At 35.5% G+C, this 22,085-nt stretch overlaps 1 protein-coding gene across 2 annotated transcripts in view; it reads right to left on the bottom strand.

Annotated features, from left to right (window-relative positions):
• Positions 1-22,085, bottom strand: part of LIN7A (lin-7 cell polarity scaffold A) — a 144,870-nt gene that overhangs the window by 66,700 nt on the left and 56,085 nt on the right. For both annotated transcript variants that reach the window (XM_077111524.1, XM_077111525.1), the window contains one exon: positions 20,894-21,012. In XM_077111524.1, the coding sequence (XP_076967639.1) occupies positions 20,894-21,012 (119 nt within the window). The remainder of the gene's footprint in view (positions 1-20,893; positions 21,013-22,085) is intronic.

Consider the following 22,085-nt stretch of genomic DNA (forward strand, 5'->3'; position numbering starts at 1 on the left):
GTTCACATCTTAGAAGTCCTGAGAATAGGCATGTTCTTGATTCAAAACTATTGGGAATAATTTCACTGAATAACATATTTTTGAAGATTCTGTGAAGTAGATGGCCATCAGAATTTAAACGACTACAATGCTACTAAGAGCATAACTGAATTGAGATGCTTATGGAAATTTTTTTTTTTTTTGCAAAGTATGTTCTTTTTAGTCCAAGATAAATCCGTATTTGCATTCTTCTAACTTTAGCCCTATAGGGTGCTAACAGTAAGCAGACATGAGTCACATAGCAGTGCTGCTTGGAAACCAATCATATGGAATATAAAAATTTAGTGTGAAATTTCTAGTAAGCATTTATCTTAACTTAGGAGATCATTGTGGAAAGATAACCAGAATAATTTAAAGGACTGGAAAACATGCCATATGTTCTAGTTTGCTAGCTGCTGGAATGCAATATACCAGAAATAGAATGACTTTTTAAAAGGGGAATTTACTAAGTTGCTAGTTTACAGTTATAAGGCTGAGAAAATGTCCCAATTAAAACAAGTCTATAGAAATGTCCAATCAAAGGCATCCAGGAAAAGATACCTTGGTTCAAGAAGGCCGATGAAGTTCAGGGTTTATCTTTCAAGTGAAAAGGCACATGGCAAACACAGTCAGGGTTTCTCTCTTGGCTGGAAGGGCACTTGGCGAACACGGCAGCATCTGCTAGCTTTCTTTCTTGGCTTCCTGTTTCATGAAGCTCCCTGGGAGGCATTTTCCTTCTTCATCTCCAAAGGCTGCTGGCTGGTAGACTCTCTGCTTCGTGGTACTACAGCATTCTCTGCTCTCTCTGAATCTCTAGATTTCTCCAAAATGTTTCCTCTTTAATGTGGCTCCAGTATACTAATCAAGACCCACCCTAATGGGTGGAAACACATCTCCACCTAATCCAGTTTAACAACCACTCTTGATTGAGTCACATCTCCAGGGAGATAATCTAATTACAGATTCAAACATACAGTACTGAATAGGGATTAGAAGAAATGGCTGGATTTATAAAATGGGATTAATATTAAAATATGGCTTTTCTAGGGTACATACATCCTTTCATATGTATGTACCCTAGAAAAGCCATATTTTAATCTTAATCATATGATGAAAAATTAAGCATATGATGAAAATTAAAGGATATGAGAATGTTTAACTTGAGGAAAGTAAGCTTGGTTGCAATGTTTTGGGAACCTCCCCTAACTCCAAGGTGGATTTGTGCTTCTTTCTAGGAAACTCATTATATACTGCATTTCTTCCCTGTGATAAATGCAAATACAACAAAGAATATGTTTTGGGACAACACGGTCTCATAATTAGCACAACTATGGTGCCTCTGTGCTTATCAGAAAAAGCTGACCCTCAAAACACTGCCATCTGCCAGAAAATTGCAATAAAAATATTCAAATCTAGGATGTCTCCGAACATGAATGGTGCCTGCTAAAGTGTTCATAATCATACTTTGTATTCTTGAAAAGGTAAGAGCTATTTCTATGTAAGTATACTCTCTTCTTCAATAAGAAGAAAGATGAATATTGCCAGTTGATGTAATCAGAACTGATGCTACATACAAATACTGGGGAACTTCTGGGTGGAGCTTGGAGGATAGGCAGCTGTTGTAAAATGACAGCAGTGAGGGGCACAGCAAGCATGGAGGACTGAAGAAATCTTCCAAAACTGCACTAAACTGTAGCTATAATAAGAAACATGTATGTGTTTGGCAACATCATCTACGGATTACTGAGAGACCACAAAGGGAGACAAAGTCATCTGTAACTGGAAATCCTGAACAGAAGATATTTTAAAGCCAAGACTATGCTCAGAATGTATACGGAAGAAGAGTCATGCATTCACATTACAAAATGTCCCTATCTGCAAATTGGAATTATCTGCAAATGCGCTATCTGCAAATTGGAAATTAATATTTCTTTGCAAAGAAAACTACTCTAAGCAAATTTGCATTCATGAGTCCTGGGCCAAAAACTACCTTTGAATATTAAAATAGTAAATGTGCTACGTTTTTATGATTTTAACAGCACGAAAGGATTACAAAGAATGATTTGCATACCTTAAGAAACGTCAATGGGAAATTCTGTTATAAATGGAAAAAGCATTCAGATAGACATGATCTAAGCCTTGAGGTCATAAAAAACTAGTAATGTGACAATTTTAAAGGAACCAATATCACAGTATCACAAAAATATTTAAGGAATTTCAGGGCTGAAAACTCATTCAGCCTCTTTTCTTCTAGCTACGCTAAAGGATAAAGGCGGTGGGATGAGAGAAGGTGAAAAGAAAGGGTCAGTGCATACTTTGCTTTTATCTGCTGAGTTAAAGTAAAGGTAATGATAAAGAGGGGAGATAGGACGTGCCCATCTGAGGTAGCACACAACATACAATGAATTTACTTCCTAAATAAAATGAAATTATGCATATCAAATTACAGAGTCAGAAATAATATCTCTAAGGGGTTATTTCTCTATTAGATAAGCAGGTAAACAAACTTAATTATGTGATTGCTTTTAAATCCAATTAAGTTGTTTTTATACTCAAATTTGCCATTGTGTTGAGGAAAACCCTCTTATTTTACTCCTTTTTAGTTGCACCATGTACCTCAATAGCAAGCACACTGAATACAGTACAATAAACCGTGTTTTTCTAACCAAAACAACTGCTTTCCCAAAAGGAAATCAATATTTGGAGACATCTGAGCATTTGGCATAGAGTAGACAAAATATCCAGATAGGTGGTTAACTTACAAATATTTTGCTTGCAAATTAATGTTCAATTAAATATCCATTGTTAAAATATCTTTTGGTATTAAATATAAATAGTCAATGGTCAAAAACTTTCCAGAATCTTATAGTAAACGATAACATATGTAAACTTTTCTATTACTAGAAATTCACTGATAAAGACAAATGTCATTATCTTCTACGCAATGGAAATATGGAAATATCTATGAAATACAATCAACTCATTGATAATGAAATTATTTTTCTCACTATTAGGTCATTATTTGTATGTATTTAGCTAACCTAGACTAACGGTAGAATAAATGTTCTGAATTTTTTTTTAACTCTTGCAGCGTTCAATTTTCATTATATAGACATTCAAGTTGGGGAGAATCCATTTGTTTAATCATATTTAAATATATGGACACTTGAATACCTTTTTGCCTGGAAATATGAGTACTGTAATGACATAATTTGGGATAATAGCCAATTTCATTTGTTTTTATTTTTTATATCTGGAGGATTAAGTGAATATTTTAAACAGGCTTTTATTATCCAAGTTCATATTTAAGAACATGAAAATTTAAATATCAAGTATGATTCAGGGATTATATTACCTGAAGTCTTCAAGTCATGGAGATCTTGAAAAGTTCCTCTCAGTTAAAATAATGTGCCAAAATTAAGGCAAATGAACTTTCCAAATGAATCTTTTCCACTTAATTATTGTTTGAATAATTACCTATGCTTGACAAGCTATTTTGCACAAAATACCAACAATGTGACTTGAATCACATTGATAATGAGAAATGCTTCAACCTTAATTAATAAACTAATGTCCTTTCATGAGACTATCTTCAAACATCTAAAATTATTTTTATTGAGAAGATCTGTTGGACTATTATGGTGTCTTCATAATTTTCTAAGGCCTTAAATTTGTCCTAACTTTATTATTTGGCTATTTTAACTCTTAATTTTATTGAAATACAATCAGCACAAATGTTGTCATATATGGAGGAATGATGTATTTTATAACTCTTTTAGAAAGTTTAATTTAGTCCTAGGTAACATCTAGCAAGCCTGATTCTCTCCAGGTACAGTGGGGATTGGTCATCCTTTATCCTGGATACAGAGATATTATTGGTAGGAAATCCAATGGTTTTCAAAAAAAAATCAGTCACAATTTACTTTCTGAAATAGTCAATAATAACTGGCAGTCAAGTGGGTGGCTATGGAGAAAGTTTAACAAAATTTCCTTTCAGCAAGAAACCCTGTGAGGCAGGCTGCTTATGTTGCTACACTGCCAGTAACCTCTCCCAGATTGCCTCCACCTAGGTTTATATTCCTCAGAATAATTCTGTGAATTTTCAAGAACGATGTGTGTGGCACTTTTTCCATGCGTGGCTGCATGCCTGCAGATATCCCCAGGTTGCAAAAACCTGAAAATTGTTTATGAAAGGGCGTGAAGAAAATGATGTCGAGGAAATAAGCATTCTATTGAGTATTCAGAATGACTAAGTCCCCTCAACATTCTTGATCCTACAGAAAGAGGGGCAATATTGCATTTGACAGGAAAGATACCACCTCTGCATACTGTTAGGAAGGCAAGCTCCTTCTGGCTATCCAGAGTTCAATGATCTTTCTGCCACTGGCCATCTTCCTGGAAAGAAGACCGAGGAGAGGAAGAGAATGTATCTATGCTGTTCCTCCATTCCTCACCTGGGTGATTTTAAGGTAATTGGCTTGTTGTTGAATTTTTGTTGTTGTTTACTTGATTAATTGTTTATTTGATTTTTATTTTTGCTTATATCTTTGCATAGTCCCTGCCAAACTTGGAAGGTTGCCATTCCAAATGGCTGCTTTCTCTTACCTAACAACTGGGATGGTTGGGTGCTGCTATTGTACCTCCAATTGTCAGCAAATAGGGAATGGATAGCAAAGTACATTTTGGCTGGATTTGAGGCAGTAGGACACATCTGAGATATACTGCTTCTGACTCAATGGGGAGCAGCAACATGGAGTATATGGAGTTCAGAAAATTCCAAGAACAAGGCTGAATAAGCATCTGGGGTTACTCCATTATACAGTCAACAGATAGACATGGGAATGTCAAGGAAATTTGGGGAGACAAGATTACATGTAAAAGATTTCTTTCCACTTTACCTAAGAGAGCTTACTTCCTCTCTATATTTGTGGATATTGGCTGAAAATGGTTTCCCTGGCTGTAGTGCTAACTTACTAAGAAAAAGACCATGATCACATTTGAGTAAACACGCACTGCTGTTAGGTACTGAAACACATTTGCTAAGGTTTGGTCTTAAAAACATTAAATTTTTCTTGAAAGAGCTGAAAATTTCTGGAAATGTTATAACTGTTTTGGTGATGTGATGCCAATTATACAATGGTTATAACTAAATATTTTACATTGCATCCTGGAAATTTGAATAGGATAAATATATGAGAGACAATATTATTAATCTGTGAGAAAAGAATAGAAAGAACTGGAAGCCAAAATTAATAAATGTGGTTAACATAAAGAGAACACTGACATGAATATGAATTTTGGACGTGGGAATCATGATGCAATTTTTTCTTTTTTGCATGGGCAGGCACCGGGAATCGAACCCAGGTCTCTGGCATGGCAGGCGAGAACTCTGCCACTGAGCCACTGTTGCACCACCCTCATGATGCAATTTTCCAATTATTTTTATTTCATTACAGACAAGTACTGAAATAATGTTTCATGATTTCCACATTTCAAGACTCTGTTTCTACTATTCATTGCAAGCGGAACTAGAACTGGGCCAGGATTCAGGAGACTCTGGCTAACTAACTTGAGAGAACACTTAAACTGTCTTATTCTCTCATTTGTAAAACTAATAGTATGTTGGGCTAATAGATCAATTTCGGGGAATTTACCAACCTCTTGAACTTATTCAAAATATTAGCATATGAAAATTTTCCTGGGAATTTTCTCCAATCTTCACTATATTTACAAAGAAGTTCATGACTCCCCAAAGGCGAAGAACCACAGGTTAAGGTGCTTTTCCTTTTGACCCTATTACTAACTAAGACATTACTAATTTTTATGACAAAAATAATATGCATATGTTTGCCACATGAAAAGTCCATGTGCTATATATTTGCACATGCATGCCAATTATGCATTTATAAAAATACATGAAGAACATTGGAAAATTCGGTTTTAATTACAAGTGCTCAAGGCCAGAAGCCATTAATATAAGATCTTATACTAAACTGGAAATGTTTGCATCTCTGGGCTTTGTCTGAATCCAGAACCATTTAAAAATTTAAGACTCATGAAATCAAATAGAGTCATAAGTTTTTCTCTTCTAATGAAAATGAGCAAATTATGAATTCATTCATTCATCTGACACATATTCATTAAATGCACAGTATTTAGCAGATTCTGTGCTAGGAGCTAATTTTATAGTGATGATTGAAAGACACTACTGACTTCAGTCTAGTAAGGTAGATAACTTTTAAAACTTTAATTAACCTTGATGAAAGGAGCAGAAAGAGACCCACAAATTATGGATTTGAAAACTGTTCTATATTTTTTAGAGACCATGAGGCAGTGTTCTATTTTTCTCTGCTCCCTTTGGACCTCAGGTGCAAAGAATGGAATTGAAACCATCGTAATTTTTAGTTTATGGCTCATGATCATCATTGTTCATTAAAACATGAATGAACTGATTTTATGAACTTACTTTTCATACACACGCACACATATATATAATAAGCCCTTACAAACCTCCCATCTGAAACAAATACTTGGATCACAGCAATAATCTGGCTATGACCCCACCCCACCCCAATACTCATTTCCTTGGCTCTCTCTTCATGAGATAAATAAGGCATTGATGAAGGGATAGCTACATTAACCAATTATTCAGAGAGGCCATAAACAGATTTGTATGAAAAGACTTTGGCATATTGCAATATGACATGTCAGATCTGGTTGGAAATTAGGGCTTATTCAAGAAATTGAGTTGGAAAGCACAGTTATCCCCTTATGTATAAAAGACAACCCCCTACTTCACATTCTTTACAAAAATCAACACTACACAGATTAAGAACTTAAATGTCAAAGTTAAAATTTTTACTTTTAGTAGAAAATGTAGATGAATATCTTTCAGACTTTGGGGTAGGAAAATATTTCATAAGCGACATATACCAAAATGTGTTGATTATTTAAAAATTGATTGATGTAAATATTTAAAGTTAAGCATTTTATTCACCTAAAGCACATTAAAGACAAGTTACAAAGTAGGGCAATATTCACTACCTTTACTGCTAGTAAAGAATTAATAACCAGACAATGTGAAGAACATGTAAAAAATACATGTGAAAGCACAAACCAGTAGAAAAATTTGTGAACAGGTATTTCACAAAGGAACACATATAGACAATAATTGCAAGAAAGGATATTCAACAATTTAGTGATCAATAAATGCAAATGACTTCTGCAATGAGATATGATTTTAGTATACTCAATTGGTGAAACTGCAAGTGTTGGAGGTAATGTGGACTCCAATTTATGTATTGCTTGTGGCTCTGTAAATCAGAGCAATAAATTGGAAAACAGTCTGGCATTATCTCTTAAAACTGGACATTATTACACCCTATGAGAGATTCCACACTAGGAATATATCCAAGGAAAATCTTGGTCATTCAACAAGAGACACATAAAATTATTTTAATAGCAGCTCCTATCATAATAGTAAAAACCTGTAAAAATGCAAATGCTCAAGAGGAAAGTGGACTAATAAACTGTGATATATTCATGTAATGGAATGCCACACAAAGTAAAAACAAATGAACTACAGCAACACAAAAAATTATGATTGAATCTTGGCAGTATTATATTAAGTGAACAAGTAGAAGCTCAAAGATTACAACAACATGGTGGTACTTTTTTATAAAATTTAACACAAATAAAATTAAATATGTATTAGGAAAATGTGCATGCAATCAAACTATATAAAATGAAAAGCAAGGAAATAATGAACATATGTTGTGGTCAGTTTTTAGCACTAAATCTTCCCTATGACAGCAAGGAACAAAAAAAGAAGGAAAGGAGGGAGGCAGGGAGGGATAGAATAAAGAATGGAAGGAAGGTTGGAAGGAAGGTAGGAAGGAAGGAAGGAAGGAAGGAAGGAAGGAAGGAAGGAAGGAAGGAAGGAAGGAGGGAGGGAGGGAGGGAGGGAGGGAAGGAAGGAAGGAAGGAAGGAAGGAAGGAAGGAAGGAAGGAAGGAAGGAAGGAAGGAAGGAAGGAAGGAAGGAAGGAAGGAAGGAAGGAAGGAAAGAAATAGAAGGGTAGCAAAGAAGGAAATAATTGTCTTGCATATATTTGAATTATAAATGATGCTGATTTCATTGATTTTTCTCTATGAAAACCACCCTCAGGGAGAACAGAAAACCGGCTTGAAAATGTCAATTTGTAATTTAACATTCATTTAGGATGACTTATACAAGTAATCTTGTCTCAATATATGTTGGCAATACTGAAGCAAGAAAAGGTTAAATGACTTGTTCACTGAAAAAAATGGTCATGTCATTTTGCCAAAAATAGAAACTCTGATTTCCAGTCTTATGAACTCAACAGAAGACAGAATGCTTACTTCATTTGAGTGATATAAAAATACAACTTCTCTGAAGACTCCATTATTTTGAACTACTCAAGTACATGTAATTATAAGCTTTGGGAAATATGTACTGTTTATTGTATCATTCATAATAGCAAATGGAAAGGCTCCGGCTGAGTATTTACCCAATAGTGACACTAACTGCCTTCAGGGTCATTACAGACCATTTGTGAGGGTCTGTTTAGATATCTTTAAGATCAATGACCCATTAGTGCAATTATAGTCTAAGATGGTTCCTGTGCACAGGCCCTGTCCTTGCCACTAGAAAGTAACATGTTGATGTAAAAAACCCCCTCTACATATTAAAAATGTGCTTTTGCTCAGAGCAGACAGCAGAAGTCGAACTATATTTCAAAAATTCTGATTCCAGTAAATGATGTAGTCATTTTGTTTTTGTAATTTCCCCTGATAAAATTACAGATTATATTCTCCAAAAATCTCAATATGAGTACATATATTTTTCATTATTTTTATCAACTTAGAAATTTTCATAGTATGTCTTTCCAAACTCATTCACACAAATCGCTTCACATAGTCACGAATTTCTACTGTTCATACATGCCCAACCTTGCATAACCCTATGCAATCTATTTGAAGAAAAACGTAGATTACTTTCTATGAGAACAAATATTTGCCTTTTTGGAAGATGAGGAAAAATATGTGGAACCCCTTTTAGAATCTGGTGAAAGAATGGTATTGTCCCTCCAAAAATATAGTGGTATATGTGTGTGTGTAAATCATCATGCATTTTATTTTATTGCACTTGATATGGAGTCTTTTCACATCTTAAAATATTATGTGAATGGCTATCAGGGGAAGGCTTATTGTAAAGGTTTCTAGGTTGTACGCTCTTACAGCACTCACATCTATTCCTGAGTTTTCAGTTACTTCTAAATTCTGAGCAGCTGCGTTCTTTGTGTATCACCTGCTCATTCCCTGGAATGAGCATCTGGGTATCTGTGTGACACCTGAGACTCAGAGCTAGAGGTCTGCAGCTCTGAAAGTCAGCCTTACTCTATACAGAAACTGTTGGAAAGAAAAAAAAGCTGAAGAGCTGAAGAGGAGATGAGACTTCAATTAGAAATATGAATGAAGCAGATCTGGCTAGGACTAAGGTAAATCAGATTAAAGGGTAAAGGATGACATTGGATGCGTTTTAAAACTTCAGCTGACAGAAGAGATGTATTTGATACAAAATTTATATTTTTTGTAACACACTAATTTATCTGGTATGGCCAGTTTATTCGAACACCATAATCAGATGGAACACTGAATAAGGAGTGAGATCTTGTTGGTTTGTACAAGTTAGTGTGATGCCCTGATACAACCCAGAATAATCTGGGTAGATAATAAAAAAAGTATTTGCAAAGCCCCCTTAAGAGATTGGGGAAAAATGTGGAAATAGTAAAGTTCCCCGCTGGGTAATTCTCACCAGCTTTGGGGATCACTGGTTTAATAGGCTGAGCCTCAATTCGGGGGCTTGTCCTTATGAAAACTATTCCTGCAAAGGAGAATCTGAGCCTACTTATAATGATGCCTATGAGTCACCCCCAGAGCACCTGTTTTCTTGCTCAGATATGACCTCTCTCTTAAAGCCAACTCAGCAGGTGAACTCATTGCCCACACCCCTCATACATGGGACATGACTCTCAGGTGTGTAAATCTCCTTGTCAACATGGGACATGATTCCGGGGATGAGCCTAGACCTGGTTTTGTGGGATTGAAAAGCCTTCTGGACCAAAACAGGGAAGAGAAATGAAATAAAATAAAGTTTCAGTTTCTGAGAGATTTCAAATGACTTCCAGATGTCATTCTGAAGATTATTCTTATGCACTAAATAGATATCCCTTTTTAGTTTTTAATGGATAAGAATCATTAGAAGGAAATACCTGAAACTGTTGAACTATATCCCACTAGCCTTAATTATTGAAGAAGTTTGTATAACAATACAGCTTTCACAGTGTGACTATGTGATTGTGAAAACCTTGTGGCTGACACTCCCTTTATCCAGTGTATAGATGGATGTTCTAGTTTGCTAGCTGCCGGAATGCAACACACCAGAGACGGATTGGCTTTTAATAAAAGGGGATTTATTTTGTTGGTTCTTCAGAGGAAAGGCAGCTAACTTTCCACTGAGGTTCTTTCTTACGTAGAAGGCACAGGATGGTCTCTGCTGGTCTTCTCTCCAGGTACCTTGGGTTCGAACAACTTTCCCGGGGGTGACTTCTTTCTGCATCTCCAAAGGCCTGGGCTGAGCTGCTAGTGCTGAGATGAGGAATGCCAAGCTGCTTGGCTGTGCAACATTGCGCTCTCTCATTTAAGCACCAGCCAATTAAGTCAAATGTCACTCATTGCAGCAGACACACCTCCTAGCTGACTGCAGATGTAATTAGCAACAGATGAGGTTCACGTACCATTGGCTTATGTCCGCAACAACAAGACTAGGTATGCTCACCTGGCCAAGCTGACAACTGAATCTAACTAACACAATGGATGAGTAAAAAAAAATGATGACAAATAACAGGGGAGATAAGGGGCATGGGATATTTTTTATATCTTTTTCATTTTCACTTTTATTCTTTTTTTTTGAGTAATGAAAATGTTCAAAAGTTTTAAAAATACTATGCAAATATTATTTTTCTTTTAAAAATTAATGGCTTTTTTCTGGGAAAAAAGGAATGAATCCAAAATAACCAAAATACATTAAAAGAAGAAAACTTGGGCGGGCCACGGTGGCTCAGCAGGCAAGAACACTTGCCTGCCATACCAGAGGACCCGGGTTCAATTCCCAGTGCCTGCCCATGTAAAAAAAAAGAAGAAAACTTTGTTTCTGCTTGAAATGTATTTGTATTTATATTTATTTTATATAAAATGGAAGGCTGTTTTATTTAGCTTGAGTAAGTAATTAACTTTTGGCATGGTCTTTTATTTGGAAATATTTAGGTCACTTTTAGTATTCAGTCAATTTTGAGTCTGTTTCAAAGTCGAGCTCATATAGCTTTTCAGTATCAAAGAGAATTAAATTCCCCCTCAGAGTAGACTTGTGTCAAGACACCTGAGCTTTCTCTAAGACACTTCAAGTTGAATTCAGATTCTTCCAAATCCTTTGTCTTCAAGTGAAGCCAAGTTATTTTAAGAAAGGTCGGCATCAACAACGCAGCCTCTGTCAGCCAGGAGAGTTTGTTTTGAATCTTTCTTTCAATTTTAAATCATTTAAGCAGAAGTGACCTTTAAAAGAGTTCTGATGTCTTTCCAGGTGTTTGTAGATATTCCCTGTGGATAAGCTGACAAGATTTTCTCATTTTTATCTCCCCTTCCCTCACAGAAGTCTTTCTTTCAGCACAAGAAAGATTGCAGTCTGTCAGTTATAATCTCATCCTCCAAAATGGTGGTGTTTTCAGCAGCAACCAGACAGTACCAGAGAGTTCGGGATTAAAAGAATGACCTCATTTTTATGACCTAACATCTACAAATCAGCCCATCAGGGAACAAACTACTCTTGTCAAATTGTACCATGATTGAGCAATCTTATACTCAGAAAAAAAAAAAGTGAAAATTTTGACCCACAATCAAGTGTATTAACACTTTCCTGGAAAGCCAATAAACATCTGACGGTAAAAGAACACATATCTGAGTGGGATGTGGTGCCTGGAGCATGTATGTGTCTGAACTTTGTCCTATCCATGATGCTCTTGAAAAGATGAAGTAGAGCTGGGTCTTCAATAACAGCACAGATTAGAATGGCTAAATTGTAAATGGACTCTGCTAGTATGAGACAACCCAAGTAATAAAGGTTTAGTTTTCTTGAAGGAAACTGCTGAAAAGGAAAGAAGCAGAATTAGGAAGTAATGTTACCTCCATTTTCAGTGCACTCCCAACAGTTAAATCAGACTCAGACCACCTTAAACTGAACCCTCTTGGAAGATCTGTTGCAACCATTATCTTTGTTCTTTATCATGTATTTAAAATGAGATGCAAAAGCATTTTACATACTATGTAAATATGGACCTTTCAAAATTAAAATGTTATTGAAAATGCTTTTAATTCAGCAATATCTTAGCTATCTGTTAGTTCTTTTGTGTTGTCTTATCAAAGTTCAATGGATATAGTTCTATAATTGTTGATGTGTTTGCGTGTATATTCGATTTTTATAAAGCAAGTAGTAAGTCAATACAAAAAAAAAAGAGAGAGAGAGAGAACACTGTTCCATTTCTGAATTAAAACTAGGGAAAACATAGATTCAAGACTATGGTTATGAAATTGTTTGACCACTTTAACAGGACTAAGCAAGGCATCTTCCAGGATAATTGTCAGTCTCTGATACTAATGCATGCTGATGTTGAAAGCAATTAGTCTCTATGATAAGTTAGAACCTCTGTCTTTATCAAAGTAATCAAGCTGGATGCTAGACCCAGTAATACATGTACTGTACAGGTACATATAATGTCAAGATTTTTCTCCCATTAGCTTTGCTTGACAAAGAAACTTTGTACCATTGGAAGAAATTGATGGTCTTTAAAGTATCCATGGGACATCACATACACATATACACAGATACACACACTTACAATGGGGCACCAACATTGACAAGACAGATGAAAAAGAGCTTTCCTAAAACCAGAATAGTTTTCACCCATTTGCATGCCAACAGGAAATGGTACTGTGACTTTCTCCGTACCTGGCTTCAAAATATTAGCAAAATGTCAGAGTTCAAGAGTAGGTTATACCAAGTGAACAGAAGCACTGTTTCAATTTTTTTCTTGTTCTGAGCAACCCACCAGTTCAAGCATTTCTAGAGTACATGACTTGGTAAAGTTTCTCCAATTATTTATGTTTTCTTTTGCTTGGAAATGTGTCAAGACTTTCATGTTGGGGCAAATATAAGTTTTGGTAAATTTTTATCTTGTTAAAATTGAATTTATCCTCCTGCAAAAACATCTATATTCTGTGATTTATTTCCAGGATGTTCAGAAATAAGCTTTCTTGACTTCATGCTTTCATTGGCAGGAAACCTATCGCACAAGAAACACTCTGGCTTTTGTGTCTCATCACATTTAGAAATGCAAATAAAATCAAAGTAAATCTAAGAATCATCAAGCTTTCTTTTCTTTCACAACTGCCAACTTAAGCTAAGTTCAATGTGAACAGAGAGAGATGTGCATAAACATGTCAAATATAGATTTTTTCATTCTGCTTACAGCAGTGTTATTTTATATGTCATACAAAACAAAGATGATAATTTTACATGAGGAACCTATGCCATGTCATTCTATCCATGTTTAAACCAAAACATTAAAAACATATTTTGCATAAACATCTTTGCATAAAGATTAGAAGGTAACAGAAATAAAGCTAAGGAAATTATATAGAGAGATATGTATATAGTTTTAATCTTATTTTTATCTCTTTCTCACAATGAGAAGCCTATACATGATCTTAAGTTAAAAACTCTTCTAGAGGGTGGGCCACAGAGGCTCAGCAGGCAGAGTTCTTGCCTGCTTTGCTGGAGACCCGGGTTCGCTTCCCAGTGCCTGTCCACACACACACAAAATATATATATATATATATATATGTATATATATATATACATTTCTAGAATGGCCTAAGTTATTACATCTAACTTCTGCTGCTGTCATAAGAAGCTTCTCACTTCACAAATGAGTCCACTGCTGGATATTTCTAGTTATCCTTTCATTGAGCCCCAGGCACTTTCTTCTAGTTGTTATTCACTGTTCTAGCATAGCTACCTTCCTTTTCCCTTATCATGTCAAATATTGGATTAGGCAAATCTCTTGTTCAACATGATTTTCTCTTTATGTGGCTAAATATCACCAAGTTCTTAACTTTTCATCAGATGATAAGATTTCCAGATTACTTACTCTCCTGGTTGCCTTATTATAAAATGAACATCAACATTTTCCTTAAAAGTAGAGCCTCCTATTTAAAAAAACATTTTGCATTTGTTTGGATATAGAAAAATAGAAGACTATTAGTCTCCATACTCTTTCTTAATATTTTCATCAGTGCATTTTAAAATAGCTTGCTGTCACTAAACCAAAAAGATTTCATAAGACTAGCTTCCATTTCTTAATCACTTACTCTTTTATTTTATATACTTATATGTGCCATTTCATTTAATCTTTATAACAATCTCATAAAGTTATTATTGGCCTTTTTATGTTTATAAATGGGTAAACCAAACTTAGATCATAGAATTTAAGTATCTTATGGTGAGATCAAATAATTAAGTGCTTAAGCAAAGATTTGAGTAGATTTCTCTGAATCCATTGTGAGTGCTCTTTCTGACTCCATAATGCTCTTTCTGTTACACTACATTAAGCCAAGATTCAGCAACCCACCACTTCATTAGTCAGTCTTGATTTTCTTCCTCCCTCCCTTCCTTCCACTCTCCCTTTATCTCTCTATCTCTTTCCTTTCTTCTTTTCTTTGTCCTTTCCTTCCTCCCTCCCTCTCTTTGTTTATTCCCTTTTACTCTTCCTTCCTCCACCTCCTCTTTCTATTTCTATATATCCTTGCCTCATTGCATTTTGTCATTATTGACCCAAGTTTTGTTTCTTATGGATTAATTCTGAATCCATTTTCTGCCATCTGACTAATTATTGGCTTTCCCATAAATAATTATTGATTAAGTTGTTGTACAAAACAGCATTGAAGACAAAAACTTGTGTCATAATCTTATTTTCCATGAAGGTGGAGAATAAGGGCAAAATGGCTGAATTTTTTTGCTTTGATAATTGATAATGTGAAAGATGAATATAAATATATGGTCTTATGGGTTTTCTTATAATTAACTCATAGAAATTACTATTTCTATTTCCATTTCTTTCTTTTTTTTGTCATGGGCAGGCTCCGGGAATTGAACCTGTGTCTCTGGCATGGCAGGTAAGAATTCTGCCACCGAGCCACTGTTGCACCACCCCATTTCTATTTCCACCTATAATCCATTTCCTACTTCACCAGAACAGATTTAGGGATAATTTGGGACACTCTATTCTCTAGTAATTATAGCATCCATCGATTGTGTACTTATTGGGTGCCAGACACCATTTTAGGTGGCTTTACACATATAATTTCTAATTCCATGAACCACAGCAAGGCTGGTGGAATTACTCCATTACTATAGACTGACAAAGTAAAGTTGAGACAGGTCAAAAATTTACACTCTACACTGATACACACACTAACACTTTCTTCCACCTTGACTGTATGTTAAGTTTCTTTGACTTACAGATGTGTAGGCTTTGTAAAGAAAGGGGATGAGACTTTGGAGCAGGGCTTTGGTGCTGGAAGGTTAATGAGATCCATCCTCAAGAACAAAAATTTAGAGTAGGAGCAAGCGTGAAATCAATGAAAAGCAAACGAAATCTATAACCCACATTTCTTAAATTTTAAGCTCTGTAGACTATCTAATGACCATAGATGCATCTATGGACTACAAACTTAGTAATTTTGTTTGATAATTTAAAAAAGATTTATCACAATGTTTAATAAAACATAACCATTTAAGAATTAATTCCATTTTATTACAGCTGGAGGGTTGACACAGTTTACAATCTTTCCCAAGGTAAATCTGGCTTGATAACTATTTGTCATCATTAAGCATAGCCTGGTCATATAGCCTAATAATCTCCAAATCTTAAAGGTTAAGAATAAAAAATATATATTTCTCACTTGAGCTACATGCTCATCAAGGGTGGCTGGAGCCTACGTTTCTTATTTTCTCACTCTACAGCCCAGAATGATGGAGGATTTATCATCACTGGTCATCACGGCAAAGGGAAGGGGGCATGGAAACTCATGCACTGGCCCACAGGCTTCCCTACAGAGGTGACGCATGCCGCTTCCACTCTCATTTCCTTTTGCTTGCCAAAGCAGGTGCCACAACTGCATCTAGCTTTAAAGATGATGGGGAAATCCAGTCCTATCACATGACAAGAAGGAAGGGAGACTGTAAAATCTGTAAACAATCCACCGCTGGCTGATATATATTCAATACTGAGCTGGTTTATTTTTTTATTCTGTATTTCTGCCATATTAGAACATTAGAACATACAACTTCACAGACATCTAATGATTGACCAAGGAAAGTAGGTTTTCATAGCTATGTCATTTGGTTCTCCATTTTTAAACCAAACATGCATATGGAAACTATACATTTTATAGCGAGTCCTCACAGAAGTTCCCTGTTAGCAGCAAAACACACTCCGTGTCAATTAGCTTATTTTTCGAAAGCAATGAGTTAGAATATTTTAAAATCTGGAAAATGCTGAGGGGAAATAGACTGCTAATTGTTGTTTTGGTTATTTTGGTTGCAGGAAGAATTTGTTTGTGTTCTGCTTCAGAAACTGAATGCCCTTTAGTATATGATCACTTATACGTTATTGATTCCTTTCAAAGAATATCAAGGTAAAAAGAATGTTAAGCATTGGGGAAAAGGCCATTTCTTGGCAATTGAGCTATTTGCACCACAATTCAATTATCTAGGTAAATTCTCTTCTCCAAAATCAGCATTTTATAATCCTGATATTTTAACCCTAAATTTATAAATTTAGGCCAGTCAAGCTAATTAATACAGTGCTCAACTGCATAAGGAAGTCACTTAAAATCACAGAAATGTTTTTAATGGCATTTTAAAAAAATGTTTATTTCATTCCTCATTGAAAAACTTGGGTGAACTTTCTGCATTGCAGCCAGTGCATCTCATTAGGGAATAGCACTATCGTGGTGCCAAGATGACAGATGAACAGAGTCATTTTCCTGTCATGCACTTTGAAAAAAAATGGCATAGAGTAGGTGCTATTTAATTACTGTTCTTTCAAAATCTTCAACAATACAAGGCAATCAGAAAAAGTAACATTGGCCACTCTTTGTTTCCTGTGAAGAAAGCTGTGTGTGGATTGGCATTCAAGGGCAATTTCTTTTAACTTCGATTTTCAGTAAAAATAAAAATCATATGTCATCAACCTGTTCTCCCATAGAAGTAGTGCACATATGACAAGAGCTGATTCAGTAATTTCATCCAAATGTTAAGCAAAATATATGGCTGCCTCAAGACAGAAGAATAACTACTGATACACTAATGCAAGGTGATAGGAAATTTTGGACAATAGCTGGAACTACTTTTTATTTCTTTTCTTTTTTAAGCATAATTTGTGTTTTACAAATTGGCTGGAAACGGTGTGACCTATAATATTTTTTCTTATGATGAGTGAAATTAAGAATAATGCTGGTGCACTTTTTGTTCTTTTCTCCACCTTTCCTGATGGAGTTCACAACTTTAGCACAGGAAAGAATTAACTAACTGGAGATTATTTCTATAAAGCTCAAATAATTTAACCACAGAGATTCTAAGGATCATTTTTAAAAGAAAATCAAAATGTCAAAGGTTTCAGGCTAACATAACAGTCAATACCCAAGAGACTTGATTCAATAAAATTTAATGTTCAGATCTTTTTCATTGTACTTCCTAGTTCTATTTTCTCTACTGGCTTAGGGACTCCCCTGTCCAATAACACGTATATGTGTTTCATTAAAGAAGTTCTGGTTAGACAGATTAAAAAAATCACTTAGAATTGTCATACGTAATTTTTTGTCATTACTTCCCAAATTAATGAACCAGTGTTGGGTCACTGATTCAGTTTTAATGAATTGTAAATAAAAAGCAGCACAATAAGAATAATGAATAAAAACGCAAACTTAAGAAATAAAATATTCTACAATGGATTTAAAATGTTAGCTGAAATGAAGTAGTGAAAACAATTTCTGTATAGTGTGCATCACCTTTAAGAACAAAAGTATTACTGACAACATAATGAGTTTACTATGAATGAAACATTAATCTTACAGTTCAAATTTGTAAAATATAAGTTAGATGAACTATCTCTTTTCTTCCCTCTGACATTACTGGATGCCTGTAGATCTGTTATAGACTTCCTTGGACCACTGATGATTCACATGCCACATTTTACCACGGGTGGGGTTTGTAAGATAAAATTATAATACCTACACAAAGTCCCCTATTTATTTTCTTTTTTACTCTCATTCTTTTTTTCCTTAGCAACACTCTTTCAAGAAAAAGGCCTGTAGGTTTGTTTGAGCAGATCTCTATACTACAGTTATACCTCTACAACGAAACTCCACACTCTGTTTCAGACTTAGATCCAACTACCTGCCAGACAGATCTACCTGCACATCTAAAGATCAACACTAACTTACTATACCCAGAACTGATCTGTCAGTCTTCTCCAAACCTCCCAAGGATTACCATTGCATTATCTCACATCCATCCAGTGGTTTAATAATAAAGCTAAGAATCAACTGATGCTTTCCTCTCATAAAATCAATACCTCAATTTCTGTTCACTTTACTCTCAAAGCATATCTCAAATATGAAAACTCTCCACTACTTGCACTGCTTTAAAATCAGTCCAAGCTGCTATTATCTCTCACTTGATCTACTCAACTGGTTTCCTTCCATTCTTTCTTATTTTTACTCCTACATCCACAAGCACGTTCCTTTCACAATGACCAGAACTTTTCAAAAAGCAGATCGGTAAGGTCAAACTCTCCAAGGTATTCCAATCACCCTTAGAATGAAATCCAAAGTTCTTACCATGTCTGGAGAGGTATTACAAGATCTGCTCTGCTGTTGTCTCCAGGGAGCCTGCTTTGCTTACTCTCCTTCCAAATATACCGCTTTGGGAAGTGTCCGTTCCATAAACTAAGTTCGTTCTTGGTTTTCAGTCTTCGCACTTAAGGCGTCCTTGGCCTAGAATACTATTTCCCCTTGACATTTGCATGTCTTATTCCATTACTTCATTTAGGTGTTTTCCAACCACCGTAACTTAAAAGAGCTTTAACCCTGTCCCCCTAATTGTGCTTTATTTCTCTGATGGTCCTGCTGGTCTCTGATATGTGTACATTCATTTATAATAATTTTCTTCTACTAGTATGTAAGTTACACGAAGGTGCAGACAGCGTATTAATCATGAGTTATATCTCCAATGAATAGAGTCAATAATCTGTCATAGCCTTTGGCTCGTTCTGTGTAGAGTAGAATGGAAACAATCAGAAGAAAAAGTCAGCCAGCTAAGTTTCAGTGATGTGGAATCTTGTGCAGAGAGGCGCGTGTAGGAGATTTAGCCTTGCTATACAGAGTGAGTACAGGAGTTAAACCTAGAGATGGTCTGTGGTGTTTTCAGACACCTTATATCTCTCCCACTGAGGGGTTTCTGAGGGAAGCAATTTCACACACTTTGAGAAATTTCCCTTGAGTCTTTGGTTAAATTTTTAGGGTAAAACTTAGAGATGTAATTAGGGTTGTTTAATTAATCTGTATCCAATATGAATGAATATTAAACACTGGATGATTAAATCTGATAAAGATATTGCCCAAGAACAGTCTAAGCCAAATTTGCAGAGTTCAAGTTGTTATTGCATTTGGTAGGCCGTACTTAAAATCTGTAGTGAGAGAGGTTTTGTATGCCTCTTCCTTAGTCACCTGCGTCTTTTCTATCTAGCAACTGCATATAAGCTAATATTGTTGAAGCAAAGAATGAGAAATAGTCATAAACAGAGTTGCAAAGCAGAAGGAGGGCCAATACAAGCATTTACTGGTAGGTGTACACCTGCAATAGCAAACTCTCCAGATGGTCAGGAGGTTCAACTGGCTTTGGAGAGATGACAGTGGGGAATTCATCTTTAGGGATGTCTAACAGGAAAACATGCTGGATTTATGGATGCTAGGTTCTAATTAATGAACTATTACTTAGTGGCTGATGGGAAGGGAGAAATGGGTTTGCTAAATAAAACCAATATAGCATATACATTAATTTGGAACTCTCTCATAAACAACTAAATTCAGTAGTTGAAAGCCAATTCCACCCCAAGTCAACATAAAATTCAAATAGTCATTTCAACACATCTGTTTCGACTCAGGTTTCTTGACACCATTAGTCAGGAAAGCATTACCAAGATTCTTTTTGAAGGGCATGTCAGCCACTTAAGACATCTGCCATTATTGCACTAGACAGTAATGTTTGGAAAACTATAATTTCAGTCATTAGGTTACTCTTTCATATTTATCTGTGAAAGATTTAGTTGAGAGTTCATCTAAGAAAAGCTCAGCTTCCATTAGGTATGGTTATTTCTACCTCAATTTCCAGGTGGTTTCATGAAACCATTAAGTAGTTTAGACTATACTATACACAGTCACTTCACGGGTATCTTAAGATCCACATTTGGTTTTATATGAACGTACAAATGCTGACTGTATTTAATTTAAGAATTTAGGAGACTAAATCATGTTTTATCATCTGTCAAAGGAGCTAAAAACAGAAAATTAAGATGTAGCTCCAATCTTAACTGTTTCAACTGTTTGTGTGGAAAAAAACATGTTTCCTACTCAGAAGACATATGGCTGAATACAGTTATTAAAATCTTAGTGTCATACCTCTCGAATAGCTGTACAAAACTCACTCTGCAGCACTTTTTTGAGGGATTGTAGCTTGTGCACTGGTACTTCTCCAGATTCCTGTAATTTTTCCAGTAATTCAATTGCTCTTGCAACATCTGAATGAAAAAAAAATTAAAGTGGAAAAAGAGACCTCAAATAAATTGTATTTTATCAGTACAGTACCATTATTCCAATAGAATGGTAACAATGAAAACCAAGGGGAATCAACCACAAAATCAGAATTTACAATTCAATGCTTATCAATCTCACCTTTTGGTAAAAGGCCATTTTAATATGTTTCACAGTTTTTCACTTATAGATATTTTGACAGCATTTTGTGTAGGTTATTTTTGTCACAACAATCAGCTTAAATATTCTTTCTAAGAGCAGAAAACATCTTCTATTTATTACGATACTCAAACAACCAACCAGTTTCACTCAGTTTTACCTCTGAGATGCTTTCTCAGTTTGACCTTCCCTTTTCCGTATCATATTTATCACAGTTGCAATTTTATATTTACAAACTGATTTGAGCAACTTGCATCTCTTTCATTTGTCTATAAATTCTGTGAGGGTAGGAAGCTGTCAGTTTGGGTCACCATTGCATTCTCAGAGACTGGTATAATACAGTGAATAAATATTTGATGAAGGAATGAATTAAATAATGTGCTCTCCCCATTGCATTGCTATTTCATCATTTCAGGCCCTTATCATCTGTCCTCTGTCCAACTGGAATTATTTTTTCGCCCGAAGCCTCTTCATATGGTCCACCAGGTTATCTTTCAAAAACAAAAATCTGATCATGTACCCACATACCAGCTTCTAGAATAGTACTAAGCAAAGGAGTTGCCAATAAAATTCAATGTCTCTCATTTCAATATATCAAAGATTTATGCATCACAAAACATATAATCTTTTATAGACACAAGTTTTATAGACACATGGTTCCTTTAGGCTATGAGACTTATTGGCAAGAGAAAACGATGTGCAACAAAAGGCCATGAAAAATCATGCTTATGGACGACTTCGGGGAAGATGGCAGAGCAGAGTGGATTGAGGTCACTCCTGCTCCGTGGAACAAGATAGGGAACAGGGAGGAAATGATCAGGACTGCGTCCCGGGCTGTGAGTAAACAAAGACGGTCTCCAGGGTGTTTTGGACGAGGGAGGCGTGGGGGGGGGGGGCAGGA

This window comes from Tamandua tetradactyla, chromosome 7, assembly GCF_023851605.1.
Source record: "Tamandua tetradactyla isolate mTamTet1 chromosome 7, mTamTet1.pri, whole genome shotgun sequence".
NCBI lineage: Eukaryota > Metazoa > Chordata > Mammalia > Pilosa > Myrmecophagidae > Tamandua > Tamandua tetradactyla.